Genomic DNA, 21041 nt, shown 5'->3' with positions numbered 1-21041 from the left:
TTTTACGGCTTTCTGGTAAGAATCTTAAAAAAACATAAATAATTTTAACTTTAATCAATCTCATTCATCCTAGTTAGATTTATGTTCTCTTTTCTGAAAGAAAGGATTTGTGAATCGTTTGAAAGATAAAAAGTAGATAAAAATCTGGGCGATAATATTTTGAACCAAAAATAAATATGCATAAGACCAAAATCAAGAAGAATTCAAACAGCATAGAATTTTATATCGAATTAAATTTTTAATGGGAGGAGCTTTTTTAAATGAAATCAGTTAAAAATTACCTACCTTTTATTATAGAAACCTGGATAATAAGGGCAGATTGACATGCGCATGATCATTTTATACTGCATTTTAACCTAGAATTGAAAAATTTAAAACATTTTACTTGAACTAGTGATAATGTGGGAATGTTGCTACTGATTGATTTATGATATAAATAAGCGATAGTAAAGAATTAACATATTATGTAGGTGTTTAAGTTACAGGTATAGTTGTAGAGACAATGCCATCATTTACAAAAGCAATACCTAGTAAATAGAACTTATCTACACTAATATTATAAAGAGGAAAACTTTGTTTGTTTGTTTGTTTGTTTGGTTGTAATGAATAGGCTCAAAAACTACTGGACCGATTTCAAAAATTCTTTCACCATTCGAAAGCTACATTATCCACGAGTAACATAGGCTATATTTTATTTTGGAAAAAAATAGGGTTCCGTAAGATATCTACACTAATATTATAAAGAGGAAAACTTTGTTTGTTTGTTTGTTTGTTTGGTTGTAATGAATAGGCTCAAAAACTACTGGACCGATTTCAAAAATTCTTTCACCATTCGAAAGCTACATTATCCACGAGTAACATAGGCTATATTTTATTTTGGAAAAAAATAGGGTTCCGTAAGATATTTCGATTTTTCGGACACAAACTGAAAAAAATCAACCAAAGAAGTTACTTATTTTGCGTACGCTGCCTAAACTACAAAAGATAGAACCATAAAATGTTATAATTAATTGTAGATCTTATAAATATCTACAAAAAAGTCCGCGACACACTATACCTATCTATGTCGAGTTAAAAGGCACAACAACCACATTTTTATTAAAAAATCTTGAATTTTTTTTGGACTACATTTAAACGCGTTTATTTTACTCATGCTATTAATCCTTATCAAAATAAATTATTTCATCAATAAGTACAGTTTATGTTGATAATATTTGGTCTTTAAATGATTAAAATTGGACGTTTGGTTTAGAAGTTGTGGTGAAATTAAAATATTACGATTTCTGCTGCACGGCCCTGTCTGTCTGTTACGCTTACGCCGTTACGCCTAAACCAGTAAACCGAACATTTTGATGAAATTTGGTACAGAGATAGAATAGACCCTGAAGAACAACATAGGCTACTTTTTATTGCAAGAAAATAGGGGAGAGTGGGTAAAAATAGGGGATGAATGGTCATATGGAAATTCGTCATTTTTAAAGCTCTAACAGTGAAACTTTGTATTTAGACCTTTAATGGGAAACGAAAGAACATAGGCTACTTTTTATTGCAAAATATAGGGGAGAGTGGGTGAAAATAGAAGATGAATGGTCATATGGAAATTTGCCATTTTTTAACGCTGTATCATAGAGGACAGTGGGTAAAAATAGGGGATGAATGATCATATGGAAATTCGTCATTTTTAGTTGTAACAGTAAAACTTTGTATTTAGACACTTAATGGGAACGAAAGAACATAGGCTACTTTTTATAGCGAATAAAAAGGGTAGAAGTTGTTTTAATTTTGACCACCAACCACTAACACAACCACGCGGACGAAGTCGCGGGCAAAAGCTAGTTTATCATATTATTGTACAATGTCTTTTGTCGAGAGCAAGGAATACCAGCGCCATCTATTACACAACGCACGAACTAAACATGTCAACGCCTCAAAGATCATGTCGATGACCTCCGTGACATAATTCTATAATATTGAACATATTTATTAAGCATTTAATTGTACTCTATTTCTAAATCGAACTCAAAGATTAATCAAAACAGTCATACAAAGTAATTACACCTAAAGCTGAAATAAATAATTTATTTGAATAACTTCTACGCTGAAACGGAACGTAGAACGTTGCATAACTTTGTTCGTGGAAAGGAACGTTTCCCAAACGTAAACAAAATATTCCGAGAGTTGACGTTAATTTAAATAGTTTTATAAAAACAAAATATCATTGATTAGTGCAAGTTTTAACCTCGGTTCTGCGATAATGTGGAGATATTCGTTATCAAAGTGTTTTTGATAAATTATTTCAATGCCAAACTGTTACAAACTCGTTACGTAGGCCGGGCAGGAAACACCGAAGGAAATGAATACAAGTTAGGAAGCCGATGACTAATACACAGTTTACTTTCAAAAACCATGGGTACGGCGTACAAAGAGCTGTTCAAACTATACGATATAATTCAAAATGGGACAGAAAGGTATGTACGAAGTTATTATAATTTTTCTTATTGTGATTTTTGCGGTAATTAGAGCATGAACACCTGCCGCTCGCAAAACCAGAATTCCGAAGCGAGTATTATTACCGCACGGGCCTTTGTGTTATCAAACATCTGCCAGTAGTTTAAAAATCGAACACAAGTTATCTTTTTAATTTTGTGGTGAAGGGTTATTGCAAAATGTTTACCTATTTTTAATTTTTGCTACCCCCCACAGAGATTGTGCATGCTATATTTTTTCTTTTAAATACCCTTAATGGCTTAAATATTGCTTAATATTAAACCATTTAAAAATCTATTAAGAATACTTAAATATGACTAATTAAAGAAGTTAATGATCTCCTATTAGAAAAAATCTGGGGGCATGGCAAAGCCCCTAAGTAAATAAATACATGATCTCTTTTTTTAAATCCTATTTATTTTGAAAATTACGTAACTTTATGAACAATGTCATCATAATTATTTAAACTCTTGTATAAAATCCTTAAAGAAAATTAAATAATCTTACTAAATATGGTGCAACCAAAAAGTTCTGATTGGCCATTTACGGTAACATACTCAATGAGAAACAATGTCATTATTTATTTGTTGTTTCGACACCATTTATTGCATCATTATCTTCAAAAATTAAAAAAATATGCACCAATAATAAAGTTATATATCCTATCTGATGACTATAATTTTTTATTCCAGGTCCCTCGAAAGTTTTTTGAAAGAGACTCCGGTACAAATAAACCAGATAATACCATGTAAAGGTATTGGACTCCTGCACTTGGCTGTGGGCATAGAGCCGGAGGAGAAGTCTAAGAAATGCACTGAGTTACTGCTCAAACATGGAGGAGATCCTAATTTATGGTACAATATTTTATTAACATAATATCACAGATTAAACAAAAAAAAGAAAGGCAGAGGCACATTTTTTTGTAATAATTACCCCAATTTACAACGATTATCTTATGGGTCTCTTCTAAACCGATTGACTTTTTTTTTAATTCTAAATTCAGACATGAAATTCTATAATTTCAGTATTTAAATTATATATGGTATTTTTGATAAGTCTAAATCATAAGATTTATCTTAAATCTTAAGACTAATGGGATAAAATGTAAACTTAAAGACCAATAAGACTCAAATTAACTTCATTATCCAAAAGCTTATTAATTGTACAAAACTTATTAATTTCAATATCTACACCAGTACTAAGACAATTCTTACATTAGTTTACTATGCTCTATATCCAACTCCCAAAACCTTTCTAATATCAACAAGGCCATTGGACTGGCTAGCATAAAGATGACCTTTCGTAAATGTTCCTGTGTAGTGGGCGAAGTTTGAACATAAACATATACACATGACATCACACCCATTATTATCCAATAAAAGCGTAGGCAGAGTTTTATCCTATAAAGGCGTAGGTTGACTTGCACATATGACATAATATCTAGTTTTTGCTAGCCACAACATTAGGTCCATGTAATAAAAGGTGACAATAACTTTGTCTAAATCGTATAATTCGGAAAATTCGAGTTCAACAAATTATAATTTAACATCATATCATCAAAAACCCAATTATTTGGTAGAGGTAAATTCAAAAATATTGTGCTACCTGGGTTTTCTAATCTAAGTAAAATTCTTTAAAGAATTCCTTTAAACAGGAAATAATTAGTATAATGCAAATAATAAAGCATGTTACTTTTCACTTCCTTTTTTCACTAAGTCTCACCACAGTACAATGTATCTATATCAATCTTTCACCCAAAGGTCATTTGTACACTTACATTGTAAGAAATGAGATCACTACTTCATACAATTTCCCTTTTCCCTGTTTCTTATCTTTTTAAGTTTTTTTTATCGGTGAGTTCAACAAAGGATATTCATTGCTAAGCAGCAGGCCAAAGGCCAATTACCTAGTCATTGGCCAAATGCTAGCCTACTAAGTACCAAAAAATCGATTCTACATTCAATGTATGCATTCTATATTCCAGCAATGACGATGGGGTAACACCAGTGCACATAGCAGCAATATGGGGCAGGGTGGAGAATCTGAAGCTGCTGATAGGCTGCGGAGGGGACCCTGGTCAGAGGGACCTGGACGGCCACTCCGCCTTCGACTACGCGACCAGGGAGGAACAGTGGGAGGTCTTTGACTATCTACACAATGTTGTAGACCTAACCGACGATGCTCCAGGCCACAAGTGTGCTTACACATTGGATCTGGGTAAGATTTCTGGAAAATGGTCGAAATATATTGATACTGCTACATATATTTTAATTAGAAATATAATTATGGTCATACTTTATGTTTACACTTGATTATGAGCAGTACTTGAAGTTTATAAGTACTTGTTTAATAATGCTAATATCCATCTTTTACAGAGAGAGTATTACTGACAACGGACCAAGTAGTAGCTGAATACGGCCCCATAATCGACGAAAACCAACAAGAAAATGCTCCCGCTGTCAGAAAATCAGAACTTATCAACGAATGGTGTGAAAGAAATTCTTTAGCCATAAACAAGCTATACCCTACTATTATAAGTGAGACGTATCTTATAGACAATGAATCAGCTCCGTGGAAAAGTACCTGTTTAAATTTCTCCGACAATGTAACTCTCGATCTCACTAAAGATAGGATCTCAGACACGAACACAAGCTTTAAATCCTGCATCTCAAATAAATTATCGGATGTTATCAGTGGTGTACATCGGTTAGAAATGACTCCAGATGAGACTAGGCAGTCCAGTGAAGCCAACTCCAACGTAATGAACCAACGGATCAGTGTGTATGAGAACTTTTCTCTGCCCGGCTCACCTAATAACATAACTCATAAGAATTACAACACAAAAACAAGTTTGAAGAAACAGAGGAATAAGAACCTTAATACCAACACAAGTAGTTTGATCTCGAATGAGTGTTCTCAAGAGTTGGACAATGTTCTGGCTGTGGTGCAGAATAAGACTAACGAGTGGTTGTGTACGAGTAAGGGCGACGTGGCTGGGAATACCAGGAGGTCGTCAGCCAGTAGCGGCGTCAGCACCTACTCGGGCGGCAGTATCGTGCTCGCTAACGTGCAGGAGGAGTACAAATATGAGGACAGGGAGGAAGATGTGGTGCTCATTGAGAAGAGGCTGCTGGTCTCACCTGTCATGTAAGTACTTTACATAATATGTTTATAGTTATTTTTAATAAGAGAACTTCTTGATTAGTTTTTCTTTCAATAAAACACTAATATTAATCGACTTCTATCATACAGGCGCCTTAGTACGAGTTTGTTTTGCGTTCGACACTCTAATTTGTTTGTTAATTCGCGCCAGGAAATCCGAGCGCCGGACGCGCTCCCGTTTCGGCTTCGTTCAACGGAAAGCAAACTCGTGCTATGGGTACAAACGATAGAAAAGTACTCCAGGCCTAACATAATTACACATCAAATACCTACAATGCATATCTTTTGATATTATCGGCAGTCGTTTATCGGACATACTCAGTATCCAACAGTCTAGCCACGATAAACACTCAGATAAAACCATATTCTAAGTCTAGAATAAATAAATAACAAATAAACTCTATTTAAGTTATAATACATCTATAATGTTTCGGTTCCCCAGACTTCCATTAGACGGAGACTTAGAGCCCATTACTCCGGACCATACCATCGTATCAGTGGCCTCATCGCTCCCAGCCTCAGTCCAATATGACGATAACACGCTCAGAGCAGAGCTGCTCCGCCTAGGCTTTACTCCAGGACCTATACAGGATACCACCAGAAACCTGTACCTCAAAAAGCTACAGGCTTTGAAGAAGAACCCTCGCGATGATGTGGAGGAACTCTGTGAGAATCTACAAGGACTCAGTGTTAATAATAATAATATTGGACAAAAGAAATGTGAGTATACTTTTTACTGTTTTTTTGTAGATGTTTTATTTAGTACTTTTTCTCTCAAGTTAGAACTCTCTTTGTTCTCTCACTGTTTTTATCATGTAGACTGAGGTTCCCGAAGGTTCAGCCCTCCCATTATTTCCTACAGATCAAGTAATAAAGTGCCCATCTGTACTATTATTATTGAAATAAAACTTTTTCAATACAAACCTACTTCCAAATACTGATTATAATCAAAGATAGTGACAGTTTATTGTCATGTCATTATTTACTTTATCATTTTATATTTAATTTACTTTTGATATTTTTATTTTTTACTATTTTTAAACAATAATTATATCATAAACCTATGTAAAAATATTTCCCAGAATGGTAAAATTAAAATTACCAAGTAGAGAAGTATTAAAATTTCTTTTACACAGAGGTTATATATTTTTCGGTATTTTCTTTATTACAACTTTGATTCTCGGTTTGGTTACTCTGGCATTCACTGTGCACTTGCATCTAAAGATAAAACACATTTTTGGAGAATAACATCTCAAACTCATTTATCTAATTAGAAGGATGGCAAACTACGACCCATACGTAAGACTAATATTGTCACTCAAAAGTGGATTATCTTGATTGAAATTAATAGTCCCAAAACTATCTTATTTACATAGGTATTGAAAAAGTTTTGTGATTTCTATATAGATAACGTCCACTTTTACAAACCTAACAAACAGCTGATAAAAAAAGTAAATAGAATAATAGTTTACAACAGAGAAAATACCCTAGTTACTACTTTATAAGTTATATTTTATCTAAATATAAAACAAAATTGCAGCATACAGCATAGAGATATCAAAATCCTTGCGCAATGCGGATTGGATGAACGACCTCTCTTCATACGTGGACTTAGAGAACAAGGCTCGAACTGACTTCAGTGACTCCAACAAGAAGTGGCGAGAAGGAACAGCTAAAACATCGTTCACGTACCTACTCCTGGACCCTCGACTAACTGACAATTTGCCTGCAAAGTCGAGCAAGCAGGACAAACATACATCCTGGGTCACTTTTGTTAACTCCATATTTTATGTTGGAAAAGGTAATTAATATTATTTACTTTATTGGTTTTTATTATATACTAGCTTCTTGCCAACGGCTACGCCCACGGTCCCGTGGGATAAAAAGTGTCCTACGTGTTTTTCCTGACCATAATCTTCCCGTGTTCTATATTGTATCTCGATCCCTACAGTGATTTTGACTGTTTGTGATTAAGTAACAAAATTATCCAAATTAACTCGCAAACATTCGCATTTATAATATGAGTAGGATACTAAATTTTTACTCCCATCTTCGTCTGCGATAATACCTAAATCTGTTTCAAAGTTTTTTGGCGGAGTTTAACTCCTTTTATTTTAAAATAGTAACAATTATCCAAGTAATTATACTTAAGCATATTTGCTATATTTTTCCCAGAAACCTGAATTAATCATATACATAGTTAACTTCTCCTCTTAAACTCATAATTTTCGGGTCATTTATTATAAATATTTCGTTTTCTCTTTCAGGAAAACGCTCCAGACCATACTCTCATTTATACCAAGCACTAACACTTTGGAAGAAAGACTTTAAAACATCCAAAGATAAGAAAGTTCAGCACATACTGGACATCTGGTCGGACAAAGTAGGTGTTGTGTGTTTACATGTATTTCAAAACGTGATACCGGCAGAGGCTTACACGAATGAAGCGGCGATGATAGACGCGCTCGGAGTTAATAGTTTGAAGAACCTTAAAGTTGGAAATTACTATGGAGTAGCGGCTTCATGGCCGATGAAGGAACGCCGTATGTTAGGACAATATCTTCTATACAAAGCCATGTTAATCTTCCTCAGTGAAGGAGAACGGCAACTCAGGCCAGACGACCTAGACTGAATACCTAGGTACTTAGGTATCTTTACATTGGTTGTGAAATTCTTGCGTTAAATTAAATGAATTCTAACATTATTTATTCTCGATGTTAATATCTAAATTGTTGTACGTAGTTATTTATACTGTAGCGTATAATTAAGCTTTAATGTTTTTAGTATTTACCACGGTTCAATATTGTAATTTGTACTGCAACACAAACAGACGCCAAAGAATTTTAGACTCAGTGATCAACTGGGCGGCAATAAACTGGGCCACGTGGACCAGACAAAATTAATTATGCCTACTATTTTTGTGGCCAACTGGGCCGAACGCACTGGTCTCGCGGACAAGATTTTATTATTTAATTTGCTGTGGTTAAGTGGGCCGAAAGTATCCAATACAGGCAGATACAGAGTGTTTCAGTAATTTCAAATATTTACCTTGTGGGTACCATTTTGTTTTACTTATATACAGTATCTACAGCCGTTACGAAAGTAAAGTGCGCTTTCTTCCTTTGTCTTGTGCGTTTCTTTATATGTTGTTGTCGTTATATTTTGTTCTCTGCGGACCACCGGTTGGGAACCACTACCTTAAGCTATAACAGGTATAACGTTACGTATTATGAAACATCAATCTCTTTTAACTTCAAAAAAGACAATCGCCAACCGCTACCTCCTATCACAAACCACCGCAAATCAACGCACACCATCCAGCCTGAGGCAGAAATAAATTGATGATGCTGCGATGGACTACTGGGGGAGGGGAATCGACCCCTTCGACCCCCGACTTTTGTCCATATTTCTCAAAATACTCAGAGCTTTAATGAAATTTTGTCGCCAAAACTTTCGGCCCACTTAACCACAGCAAATTAAATAATAATGTATTGTTCGGCCCAGTTGGCCACAAAAATAGTAGGCATAATTAATTTTGTACTCCACGGACACTGAGTCGAATTTTACACGAGACATCACGAAGCCAACTGTCCGCACGGAACATTAATATTTCACGAATTTATTTTACCGTTTTAATGAACTATTATTTTAAAACGTACTCATGCGTACTATGTGACGTTAGTAACTACTTTTTACACGAAATGAAATTATATTTCTCAAAATACTCAGAGCTTTAATGTTTTGTCGCCAAAAATACTTTTAATGTATTGTTTTTAGCAATGACTCGGACTGTTCGCTCCACCTTAATACCAACAGAACAATATTGTTATAATAACGTTTGCTGTAACTAAACAAATCAACTCTGACATGTTTATGGGCTCACATTTATTATTATAAAGCATTTCGCATAATTTTAGTTTTACATTAGCAAACAGTATTCTGTATAATTTATTCGACATTATACCTAAGTAGCTTTAAATTATTTATAACTTGTTCATTATTTAAGTTACCAATGCACTTTAAATATTTCGCACTGATTATTAAATGTAAGTTGCATTATATTGCCTAGTAGTACCTGTATAAATAAGCGAAATGTACGTATTATTTAGCTGTAATCTGTTGTTCCTAGTCATTAATACAATACAGTAACGTAAGCATAATGTATTAATCATGACAATATACTATAACATTAATTTTACTGACGTGTTACGTGTTACATGTTAAGCAGGAAATAAAACACATTTTTTAAGAAATAATTTATCTTTATTATTCCTTTTTCAACGTCTCGAATTCTTTTCTAAGTAAAATCAAACTTGGCTTTAGTTACATCAAAAAAAAATACACAAATGTTCATTTATATAATATTGATACATTATAAATACAATGATCAAGTTTGCACCAAGTCGCGGTTGGTACATGAATGAAAGCGTAATTAAGTCCGTGGTCAAACGGGGTTACAAACAAAAGATCGATCAGTCTATGCGTCCGTGGACAATGTACCGAGCGCTCGCTTGAGATCTCATGGGCCCGGGCAGCACGCGCTCTATACATGCTATGCACTCCGGCGTGGCCCGCGCTCAATCGTCAATTGCCCGCGTTATTTACTATTAAAATCCTATATGTGATCATCATGTGGTACCACATACTGCCACAAAGCCCCTAATTTGAACACTTGGGCGGTGATAGTAAGTGCAAGAGCCCCATAACAGAACTAATGGCTAGTCAACAGGACGCCATTGTTTGGAACCGCTCTGTTATTCCAAAATAGCCTTTAATCACAGCTAAGTATCACGATGTAGTCATCGCGCCAGTGCTTGCACGCAGGCAACACTCCGACCACCTAGTGCTCGCTCACAGAGTTACATAGCCTTCACATTGTCACATTATCGCATCATCGCCCAATTTATAAGATAAAATTGCTTTTAAATTTTCCAATATGCAACATTTCTTTGTCTACTTTAATGAAAATATATTTTTTATCAAATAATTTCTTAGAAATATCTGCAAATACTAAAGAACTCTTCCTAGGTAAAGTTGATTATGATGTTCAACTGAATTTTACAACTAAAATATTTTTGCTTTCCGCCCAATTAAGTATCAATTAATGTTGAAACAACGCAATCACCTTTCCTAGTTCCTATTTCGATCTATCCAATCAAATTATAAACAGTTAAGTAGGCATTTGCTTTGAAGCAGTATTTAATAACAAGATAAGATCAAAAGTCACTGGTTTCCTGAAATTCCTTGTCGCAGACTTATTCGCTTATACCATATAAACTTAGGTTAGGCCCCGCATTTTTACAAAATATTGTTTTTGTTAATTTAATATGAAACAGGTACGCGCGTACATTGACTAAAAATGTCATGAAAATAATACCATATCACTACAAATATTTTATGTAATTCTCTACAACGTGTTTATAAATGTTTTCTCTACTCGAGTTGAAATGCAACCGACAGGGTCTCCCTCAGTCGAGTCTCACAAACCAAACACAACATCTCCTCAGTTTATATAAAATACAAAATAGATGCATCAACACAATCGAGGTATTCCCACGTTAACCAATTGGAAGACTACGAAACAATAGATTATATTCCCTGAGACAATCTAATAGGAAGTCAATGGTACGTTAAATGCTTGGAAATAATATTACAGTCGTCGGACACAGGAGGATGCAGCTCTTAACTAATGTGCAGTACTGAAACCCTAATCCCTTGTATTGACAAATATCGGACTATGACATTTTATAGTTATGATTAAAAGCCTGACATACATACACGCACATCGATGTTGAAACACTCGACGAATCTATAGGATGCTCTACTAGTTATATAATGTAAGTCATTGTTCACTATATCGAGACAGTACGATTTGTGCACGCTACGACTCATATTGTAATGATCACATTGACGCCTTTAAACTTACACTAAATTACTTAAAACTTAACTATCATTATACTTTAAACCTAGATACACTCGCTTTCGTTTTGTGGAATGCAGATATCATAAATAAAGATCTTACTAGGCTGTATTCGCAATGATATAAATTTAGACACGGGGGCTTCAAACATCAGTACAATGCCCAGAGGGAGAATCGGAAAATTCGATGTTTATATTACATAACCCTTATGGAACACTAACAATCGTAGGGTACTTTACACATAACACTAATATGTACAGAACTAGTTTGTGCTTCCACTAGTAACATATAAACAGGAGGCGCGGCGCCAGGTCCTCGCGCCGCGACACGTCACAACATCCATCGGGGAGTCTTCGACACAACACTCTCAACTATATAGGTAACTATCGGTCCGGACACATTCTATAACATTCAAAGCGCACATCACATACACAATTTGTGGGTTACGCGAGATCACAGTGTTTAAATTATGGCTACTGGCATAGAGTTACAGTTTTCTTTTTTATCGAAGTTCGATCGTCACAATGTCACAGTCAGTCCGCGCGGTCTCGCGAGCCCCGGGGCGCGGGCGCGGGCGCAGGGGCGCGGGGGCGCGCTGTCACAGCTCAGTCACAGCTCACTACACGTGACGGGGGCGCGCGCCTCACTTGGGCGGCGTCGGGAAGGAGTTGACTACGGCCTGCGTGCTGGCCAGCACGGCCGCGGCTGCAACACACAACCTCCATTACTGTCTCGGTCAGTACCGGCCGACTAGCGTCCCTCTACTCTAGCTACACGGGTCGGGCGGGGCTCGCCCGCTCGTCCGCCGTGTGCTATCGGGCCCCTGCAACCAAGCACATCACAACGTTAGGCCCGGGGTGTAGAGTGGACGTAATCGAAATACGGATCAAACAAACAATTATTGAATAAACACAAACTTAGAAGGGGTATTAATCAAGTTAGTAGAGAGAAAGAAAGCAGTTAAAAGGAAGTAGGTGAGGTATTATATCATTTAAAAGTGATCTACGGATTACAAAGCAAGTGAGTAGAGTTAGTGGTGAGGTACTGACCAGGGTATGGCGGCGGGTAGAGCGGGTACCCGAGGCCGACGTGCGTGTGGTGGTGCGTGTGCACGTGGCGCTGCGGGGGCGGCGAGCGGGGGGAGCGCGGGGACGGCGCCGGCTCCTTCGGCGCGTCCGCGCGGGGCTTGCTGGCCGGGGACTTGGCGTGCTCCTGCAACAGTACGGACGTCACTACCCACCCACGACTCCCGACACTTGTATTAAAAGGCAACCAAAAGATCAGCTCACTTGTAATTCATGTATTTTGTGTGGAGCACCACCATACGCGAAGTTGGGACCGTGTCCACTGCCAGGGCCGCCGACTCCTGGCATGAGGTCCAGTTTCCCCGCACCGCCGGGCCTGGAGAGGTCCTCGGGCGCGTGGTACCGTGGTACTGTCCATCCACCTCCGAAACTATGGAGCATGGGGCTCAGTGGTGCTCGATACACGGGGTCGAAGGGTAGCGCCCCGTAGTGAGGGGGCTGCATGTACGGCGGGAGGTAGTATTGTGAGGTGGGAGGGGGCGGCGGGCCCTGCGTCTCTGTCGTCGGCTTCTGGCCTTCTTGTTTCACCTGCAGACAATGTAAGCGGAAGCGGAGTTAGTACATTAATCACAAGACCTCTGCAAACTACGGAGTAACGGTTATTGCGGCGACGAGTGCTTGGTGTGACGAGCGCAATAAACGTAACTTCCCTCGTAGTCGCGTGTAAACAATCTGGTCTATCTAACCTTAGGGTATCGGTCTCTGCCATAGGCTGGGTAGTGCAGCTCAGCCGGCAGTGGCTCCGTCTAAAATTAGTTTATGTTAACAACAAGCCGACTCCCAACTGACTTCGTTGGGAAAAGACTGTTCATTTCAAAGTTGCGAGACGGCTGCCGGTACTTCAAATAATGTTGGTATACTATTTAATATATTTCGACAATTCCAATGTATAGTTACCTTGACCTCCTCCTTGGGCTTATCGTCTTTGTCCTTGGCAGGCTGTTTGTGTGGGTGCATTTATCGGGAAGGCTATAGGCCCCCTAAAACGGCCGGGGCTCCGCTGGCCCCCGCCGCCAGCCCGGGGGGCTTCGGGTCATTGCCTCCCTCTTTTCTTCTCTGATCTAAACTCATGTAATACCTGAAAACAGTGATTGTTGGTTAGTCGTAGATCTTGAGACATTCTTTTTTTTGCGGTTAAATGGGACGACGTTTGGCCGCTATCTCACCTGATGGTAAGTGATCATGTGGCCTACGATGGAGCACGTCTGCCTCATTAGCAACCTATTCACTCGGGCTTTGAAGACACCCAGGTTATAGGTACATTGTAGGTAAACTAGAAGCAATGGGTTTGATAAAGTCACAAACCTTCTCAATTCTTCTTCTCTCGCGTGTGGTGGTCTCTGGAAGGCGTAGGGTCCCATCTGTGCCTTCATTTCGATGCTTTCCTTCAGTATCTGATGGTTATCGTTGGGCCGCGCGGGGTTTTCCTTGCCGTCGGGCGGGCGTTGTTGCTTGTTCTTGTCTAGTGGGCTCGGGGTGGTCTTCGACCGGTCGCTGTCTTTGCTCTTGTCGTCTAACGGAGGCCCTGGAGGTGGCCCACCAGGTTCCACGTTGTACGGAAAGTTTGGAACATAGTTGTAAGGGTAGAAGTGTTGCGGTAACACTTTTTGAGGTCCGTTGTCTGGTTTGCCGTCCTGGAAAGTTAAGATTAGTTTTGATTTAGAATTATGTTTTGTTTTATTGCTATGTATTTATTGTTCGTACTGAATTTTGGACAAAGCATGTTATAAAGTATGTAGAAAATTAGAAAGTCTGCATTGTTAATTAAGCAACAGTAATTTATTAGAGACTATTTAATCACAACACTTTGTTTCAACGAATGAATATGATTTACAAAAACTCTATTAGCGCAGTCACTGCTATAAACTTCTTTTTAACACGATATCGCTAGCTCTCATAACAAGAGGTAGGTACTTACTTTCATGTCACCCTTGGGGTCTCCTTTGGAGAGATCATCCTTGCCTTTGTCCGAGGACTGAGGAGGCACGGGAGGAGGGTGCGAGGGCGGCATGTACGACGGCTGCCCATAGAACTGAAATAATTTAGTTCACGCGTCAGTTCATTCACATTCTAAAAGAGATTTAACACTCCAATTATTTTACAAATGGAACTGCTCACGTTTATTTTCTTTTGAACGAGCTCATTTTATATTTGTATTAAATGAGTGGTACCTGATGATAGACTGGGAAGGGTCGGTGCGCCGGGTCGTCCGGCGGTGCGTCGGCCGGCGCGGCGTCGTCCGAGATGTCGGAGTAGGCCGGCGACCGCACGCCCGGCGTCGGAGACCGCCGCGCCCGCCGCTTGCCCGGGGACTCCTCCGCAGGGGACTCTGTCGACTTCCGCTCCTCCGCCATTAGCGCTGACCGAGGCTTCACCTGCACAACAACAAATAACATATATATACACGTTGTTGTTTCACCCAAATTAGTACAATGGTCATCCAAAGTGCTAGAGCACATAAACCAACACCAGACACGCAGAGCTTTGAATTAAGTATTGATTTATTATGTATTTATGTAACAGATTAGTGTTTACCTTAAACTGTGTAGGTTGCATTGTGGGTAACGCATCGGGCGGCGTGGCAGGTGGCTGCGGCGGAGTCTGCGGCCGGTCCACGGCGGCGGGCGGCTCCGAGGCCGTGATGAACTCCTCGGCGAACCGGGGCTGCTGCGGCGACTCCGCGTCCACTTCGGGCTTCTCTGGGGACTTCTCCGGCGACTTGTCTACCTTAGCGTCGGGTGATTTGACCGGTGTCGGCGACTTCACGGGCGTGGCAGGCGTGGCGGGCGCGGACGGCGGCCGCGCCGGCGACGCGGGCTCCGTGGCCGGCTCCTCCAGCTCAGAGCTGGAGCCGTCCTTGTCGTCGTCGTCTGGAGAGCCGTGGGCGTGGGACCGGTGGTACTTGAGTCCATTCGCGTGCTTGTACTTCTTTGAACAGTTTGGCTCTGGACATTCAAGGAGGACGGGATCTGGTGGAGGGGAAGACGGTGTGGGAGGCGGACGTTTAGCCTTCGGCGTGGGAGGTCGCTCCTCCGCTTCCGAAGTGCGTTTTCTTTTTGAGTCAGGTCTCGGAGGCGTAAAGGGTGTTGGAGAAGGCAGTGCTCTTCTACCCTTTGCGCCGCCATTCCGTAGTTTACTATGTACCGAGGACCTTGTCTCCGTAAAGTTAGTCATGTCAGTCGGCGCTGCGCCGCGACCTCGTTTTGCACGACCTTTGGGCGTCCGTGCATCCAACTCCTCCGTAGGAGAGTCGCAAAACCTGTGGAAATACAATATAACTTTATTTATGATATTTAACCTTACAGCGATCGAGTTGGGGCGCTTGTGGAAACCTATGAATATCAATGGCATCATTATTTAACAAAATATATTCCTGGTGTTTCTCCATTGAGGAATTTCTGCTCACGTTTTTGTGACTCATTTTAGACATACGTGACTGAGCACGTCCATTACAGAGTGTTTGTAACAGATTGGGCACTGGTTGCGCGTTATTCCCGCGGCATTAGTATTCCCCGCTCGTGCACATTAGAGTTAGAACGCAGAGTCGCATAAATACTAACCGCGGTGGCGCCCAGTCGTGTCGCGTGCAGTCCAGCAGGGTACCGACGTAAGTCTTCCCTCGCCACGTCACATTCACTACGAGTACACCTGTAACAATATCACGGCGCGATAAATATACGGCTTCTTGTATACGTGTTCCGTCAATCGTTTAATGGGATTAGTTTTAAACTGTGTAAGAAGATACGGCTTTAACGAAATTGGTGCAGTGAAGTTATCGGCGGCGACGGCAGCCTCGGATCCAATTTGTCACGCGGGAGCATTCATTTGCATATTGGGGATGCTGGAGACGCGGACGTGACTCCGCCGCATATTTAGCCGCGCCGCAGGCCGCGCCCCGCGCCCCTGCCCCGGCTCCGGGCTCCGCTGAACCTCACCTCGCCAGTTTATCGCGCTGGCGTGCCAACTTATGCAAATTTAATTAATCAATTTCACCCCTCTATTCGCGACACTTTTTCGCCTTTAAAGGACATTCCGCTGTCACAATTTTATTACATAAACCAAAGGCTCATTGTGAATTTATAATATCACCTACCGCGGCCCGCGTTTTAGGACCTTATTGTAATTCAGAGCGATTTAATCTTCTCTTTGTCCTCAAAATGTTTTTCGTAAACAAGAGTAACAAATTGAGATAAAAGTGAGAGCCCGGACAATCCCTTTTTAATCCCTGGCGAGCTTTTTCGTTGACTCGATTTTATGTAGCGGTCTCGTTGAATTGTAAATGACTACGTATCTTTTTAAACGGCGAAGTAGTTTAATGAGATTTAGTTGGCGGTCCGCAGACATGTGTTCGCAAACATGTATTATTTAGTTTTATATCGTGAAATAGGTTCCATTACAGCGGAGCGCCATATTTCTCGGCTGCCAACAACAGTTTCGTAGAGCGGAGTACCCGCGCAGTGCGCGTCTCATAAGTTATGATCTCACATACTAACATTGTTTGCAGCATATTAATACGTTTTATAGCTTGGCCGCGCGCTGCACGAATTTATGATGTACACTGAAGAAGTTTACATTAGTCTACTGACAGAGACACATAAACATACACAACTACTGTACGATAGTAAACATGTACACTCTACTGACTACGTCCGCAGCTTTCAATATATTTGGGCAATGATTGACACGCACGCAAACGTATGCGCGTTTGTGGCAAATATTTTAATTTGTGAAGCGTGCAATACCATTGTTAGTAAATGACTGTGAAATCTGATTTATTGTGGTAGCGGTGATGCTCCCGCCGCCTGTTTCAGGCTAAATGCGCCACTACCGGCCGTACGCTATTGCGGCTAGCTTTACAGCGGCCATTTTTGTTAGAATTACGTGATAACTAAATTGACCGCACATTCGGGCGTACGATTACGGCCACGACCCGTCCGTTGGTCGCCGTTCGTAACAGTGCGTGTATTGTGAGGCTCGAAATAGTTTATTGCCTCAATTAAATTTACCACACAAAAGAAAAATTGATCTAAGAGAGAGATTACACTCCAGTAAGCCAAGTTTCAAACCAAATGGCTTCATTGAACCGGCTAAAGTAAACAATGGTATTACGAACAAATTCGCTATTTGTATTCAAGTTTTATTATAATAAGAAACATTGCGTTAACTTTCAAAAACATTATCCCAAATAAATTGATAGCCAGACTTTAAAAATAAACTTGTTTCGTGGAATAATAAAATGTAAAACAGAAATAAGATAGATTGATAAGTCGTCTGTGTAATGTAATGTAATTCCTCGGCGGCTGTTACTTATTATTTATTGTTCCACAAAACAATGAACACATAAAGCATTTCTCTATAAGCCATTAGCATAAAATGGTGGAGTTATTGTATCCAGGAGACGTGCTCTGTGACTAATGAGACAATGGCCGCGATGATTAGTTTATTATTGAACCGCCGCTGTGTGCCACCACTTTGTTGTCTGCGGTTATTTATGTTTTAAATCTCGTGTTTGCTTTCTATTGTGAACGTGTAAATCATTTATAACGTTCGCACGCTACGTTTACGCATATAAATTTCTCGGTGAAAAAACGAAAATATGTATGTAGTATGTGCTCGTAGCTCGTAGTTTCGCAGTGTGAATATAAAACCGCACGCCATAAAGTGAGAACAAATACGGAAACCATCGCACGGAGCCAACTAATAAAACGAATACCAGGTTGTCAGAAATATTTAAAAAGTAGCTCGAGCAGATGGTGCTCGCAACTTCCTAGAGGAAATCGTTGGGTGCGCGCCGCACTTTTATTATTTAGGGGTTGAAATCCCCTTGTAAATTGTGAATACGGCCGACCGGTCACGGAAAAGTTAAATTAGAGATCGTCGGTCCACTGTTTGCTGCGTGTAATCGTTCGATTTGTTGGAACGTCGCTAATGGCCCAACCGCGTGTTGCCTCTGCCTACCTACTTGTTACTTGTTACTGTTGCTAACGACAGGGGGACGGAACGTTCAAATAGCTTCAACATCAATATTTTTGTCATACGTGCGCGAAACTAGGTAACGATTTTAGACATGCGATGTCGATTTTTGGAGTTACTGTGACATACTCTATCTATGTCACTGTTTGTTATTTAATGTATTTACAAATACATAAAATATCAATGCAGTTATTTTTCAGTACAACATTCTACGTCAATCTTACATTCTTACAAAATAATATTTCAAGTACACGACGTGCAATATTTCACTCCTTCACAAACGCATCAGACAACGCATAAATATTCTCAGTTTTCATAACAAACCACAGTTAATCCGGGTATCGTTTGATAAAGTCGCTGATCATTTTACCAGGAAAGCAGCGGACTGAAATAGGTTCATTTAGATGGTGCTAATTACACCTCGGCCGCGGTAATCAACGGCCTAATAGTTGTCGTGCCCTCGCCCCCTCGCCGCGTCACCCCAGCCGGCCCGCTTTGTTCCCGACACCCCTCGCTAACTTGCTCGCTCACAAATCTCTACCTACGTCAATATTTGTATAAGTCGCACTCTACAAAGTTAATCTTAAACTTGGAGATTATACTATACCCCGTTACTGAGGCACGCGATATTTTATATTGCGTGCCTTATGAAAATGAATCATTAAAGAAACATACTTTTATTGTTTTGTTTTTTTCACTTTTTAAACTTTTTATTGAGTAAACTAAAGCTATTGAGTTAATAATCACACAATAGTACAGTGGGCGCGCTGTGAGGCCGCGCGGCAAGGCGGCAACGCGTTGGTCCGGCGCGGCGCGGCACTAATCAGACCTGCCCATTGTTTCCCACACCGAGACAAACAAAGTTCCGACGGTTTCATTTACATCCACTCAATGGTACCGACCAGCGACTAAACTTTACCTCTTAAAATGAAATGAAAACACCGAACACCGGAAAGCGATGAACCCGCTCAACATGTTCGATGTTCCCCACAAAAACTTGTGCCGTATACTTATTATGTGTCGGATACAAAATGCTCCGTAATACGCTCCATAAAAGAGACATAAACCGAATCTCGAAAACGAAGCATAAATATTAAAATACGTCCACTAATTAGTGGAATGGAATGCAACGCGGTGTGTACTGGGTAGCCTCCGCTTAATTGTTAGCACGTACACGACGTACACAGCGCAGCGCTGTACGCTGTACGCTGTACGAGTCAGCCTCGTAAACCTGTCTCTGAGGACATTTTTTGAGCGGTAGCCGAGCAGCAGATGCCGCTCGATACACTCCGGACTTTAAGACTTATGGAGAATTAATTCCGAGTGCCTGCGGTTAGAGCCGCGTCGTGTAAGTAAATGAGAAAACTTCATAAAACTCAATTATTTTACACGTGAGTTTGTAATAAAATTATAACGCGGTTGGAGTCGCACAGTAAACAGTATTTAATTTCCGTAAGCTCCTCGGCGCCATTAGCCGAAAATAAATAAGCTTGAAGAGGAAGGGCGTGAATTGCCTCCCCGCGACCGCAGTCCCCGCGCGCGTCCATCGGCCGGATAAATTTGGAAAGTGGCAACAGAAGCGAGCAGATGGTGATTTATTATCGTGTTTTATAATAATTACGAGAGGCTACGGGGGAGCGGCATTGTGTTGCGTGGCCTGGCCCTCTAATGGCGCTCGGGATCGGGACGTGTGCTCTCGTATTACATTGTCTGTTTTATTTTCATCTTAATGATGGACGACCACGTCTTATGGATAAGCATTAAATTGATCCCCTTTAACGACGTTCTAAAATTAATATCACGCTAAAATTAAACCAGTTATCATAAAATCCCTGCGATTACATGATTGGATTCTATTCGGGCCGAGTAATCGAATTGCTTTAACTTTGAATTGAATGTCTGAATCCCGAAAATAAAATAAGTAATAAATAAAGGTTCACAAGGAGAATTGATTTCATCGCAAACATAATAATAATTTATGTAAATGAGATTACCGGCCATTTTGGCATTTATTTACTTATCCTAAAGAGTTGCGGGACATTTTATTACCAGGCGAGCATAAAAGGTGTAAAGGTTCTCGTATTGGTTCAGCGGGGTTATTAAATATATTCCGCGATGCTATCTCCGGCTAATAAGCGGCCAGTAATTATGTAGGGAGTCTCATTGACTCCACTGTTTTATGTGGCCATGAATATTTTAATATTAATACCCGGTTCGGGATTGTAAGTTATAAATAAATTTAAACACTGAGAAAGGACGAGATGATTATAGTCGTCGTGAAATACGAATGACGAGCGACAAAAAACTGTAGACTTTCAAGAGTTATGATTGGTAGGTAATCATAATCGGCGAGCCAGGTGTCGTAAATATATTAATATCGCTTCTGTAAGTGGACTTCTTAATTGCATGCTTTA

The 21041-nt window shown here is 40.0% G+C and overlaps 2 protein-coding genes across 2 annotated transcripts in view; one reads left to right on the top strand and one right to left on the bottom strand.

Annotated features, from left to right (window-relative positions):
- Nucleotides 1–2125: 2125 nt before the first annotated feature.
- On the top strand, nt 2126–8353 carry LOC118266083 (ankyrin repeat and LEM domain-containing protein 1). The gene is made up of 7 exons (XM_035579443.2): nt 2126–2468; nt 3180–3341; nt 4472–4704; nt 4863–5634; nt 6092–6369; nt 7190–7450; nt 7917–8353. Exons 1-7 carry the CDS (start codon nt 2407–2409, stop codon nt 8279–8281), a joined length of 2133 nt encoding a protein of 710 aa, XP_035435336.2. The 5' UTR covers nt 2126–2406; the 3' UTR covers nt 8282–8353.
- A 1537-nt stretch (nt 8354–9890) lies between these two features.
- Nucleotides 9891–21041, bottom strand: part of LOC118266081 (zinc finger protein 608) — a 110148-nt gene continuing 98997 nt past the window's right edge. The window contains 10 exon segments of the mRNA XM_035579435.2: nt 9891–12274; nt 12619–12781; nt 12859–13182; nt 13341–13400; nt 13552–13732; nt 13960–14288; nt 14573–14686; nt 14826–15029; nt 15190–15913; nt 16215–16302. Coding sequence (XP_035435328.2) covers nt 12213–12274; nt 12619–12781; nt 12859–13182; nt 13341–13400; nt 13552–13732; nt 13960–14288; nt 14573–14686; nt 14826–15029; nt 15190–15913; nt 16215–16302 — 2249 coding nt within the window. The 3' untranslated portion in view covers nt 9891–12212.

The sequence above is a fragment of the Spodoptera frugiperda genome, chromosome 7 (assembly GCF_023101765.2).
Source record: "Spodoptera frugiperda isolate SF20-4 chromosome 7, AGI-APGP_CSIRO_Sfru_2.0, whole genome shotgun sequence".
In the NCBI taxonomy this organism is placed as follows: domain Eukaryota; kingdom Metazoa; phylum Arthropoda; class Insecta; order Lepidoptera; family Noctuidae; genus Spodoptera; species Spodoptera frugiperda.
The sequence above is the reverse complement of the archived record's forward strand: the minus strand, read 5'-3'. Positions and strand labels throughout refer to the sequence as shown.

Excerpts from the sequence above, each read along its gene's own strand:
- LOC118266083 (XM_035579443.2), top strand. The coding sequence starts at position 2,407 with ATGGGTACGGCGTACAAAGAGCTGTTCAAACTATACGATATAATTCAA. Across the intron at positions 3,342-4,471 it reads GGAGGAGATCCTAATTTATG|CAATGACGATGGGGTAACAC; the intron begins GTACAATATTTT and ends TCTATATTCCAG. Across the intron at positions 5,635-6,091 it reads CTGCTGGTCTCACCTGTCAT|ACTTCCATTAGACGGAGACT; the intron begins GTAAGTACTTTA and ends TCGGTTCCCCAG.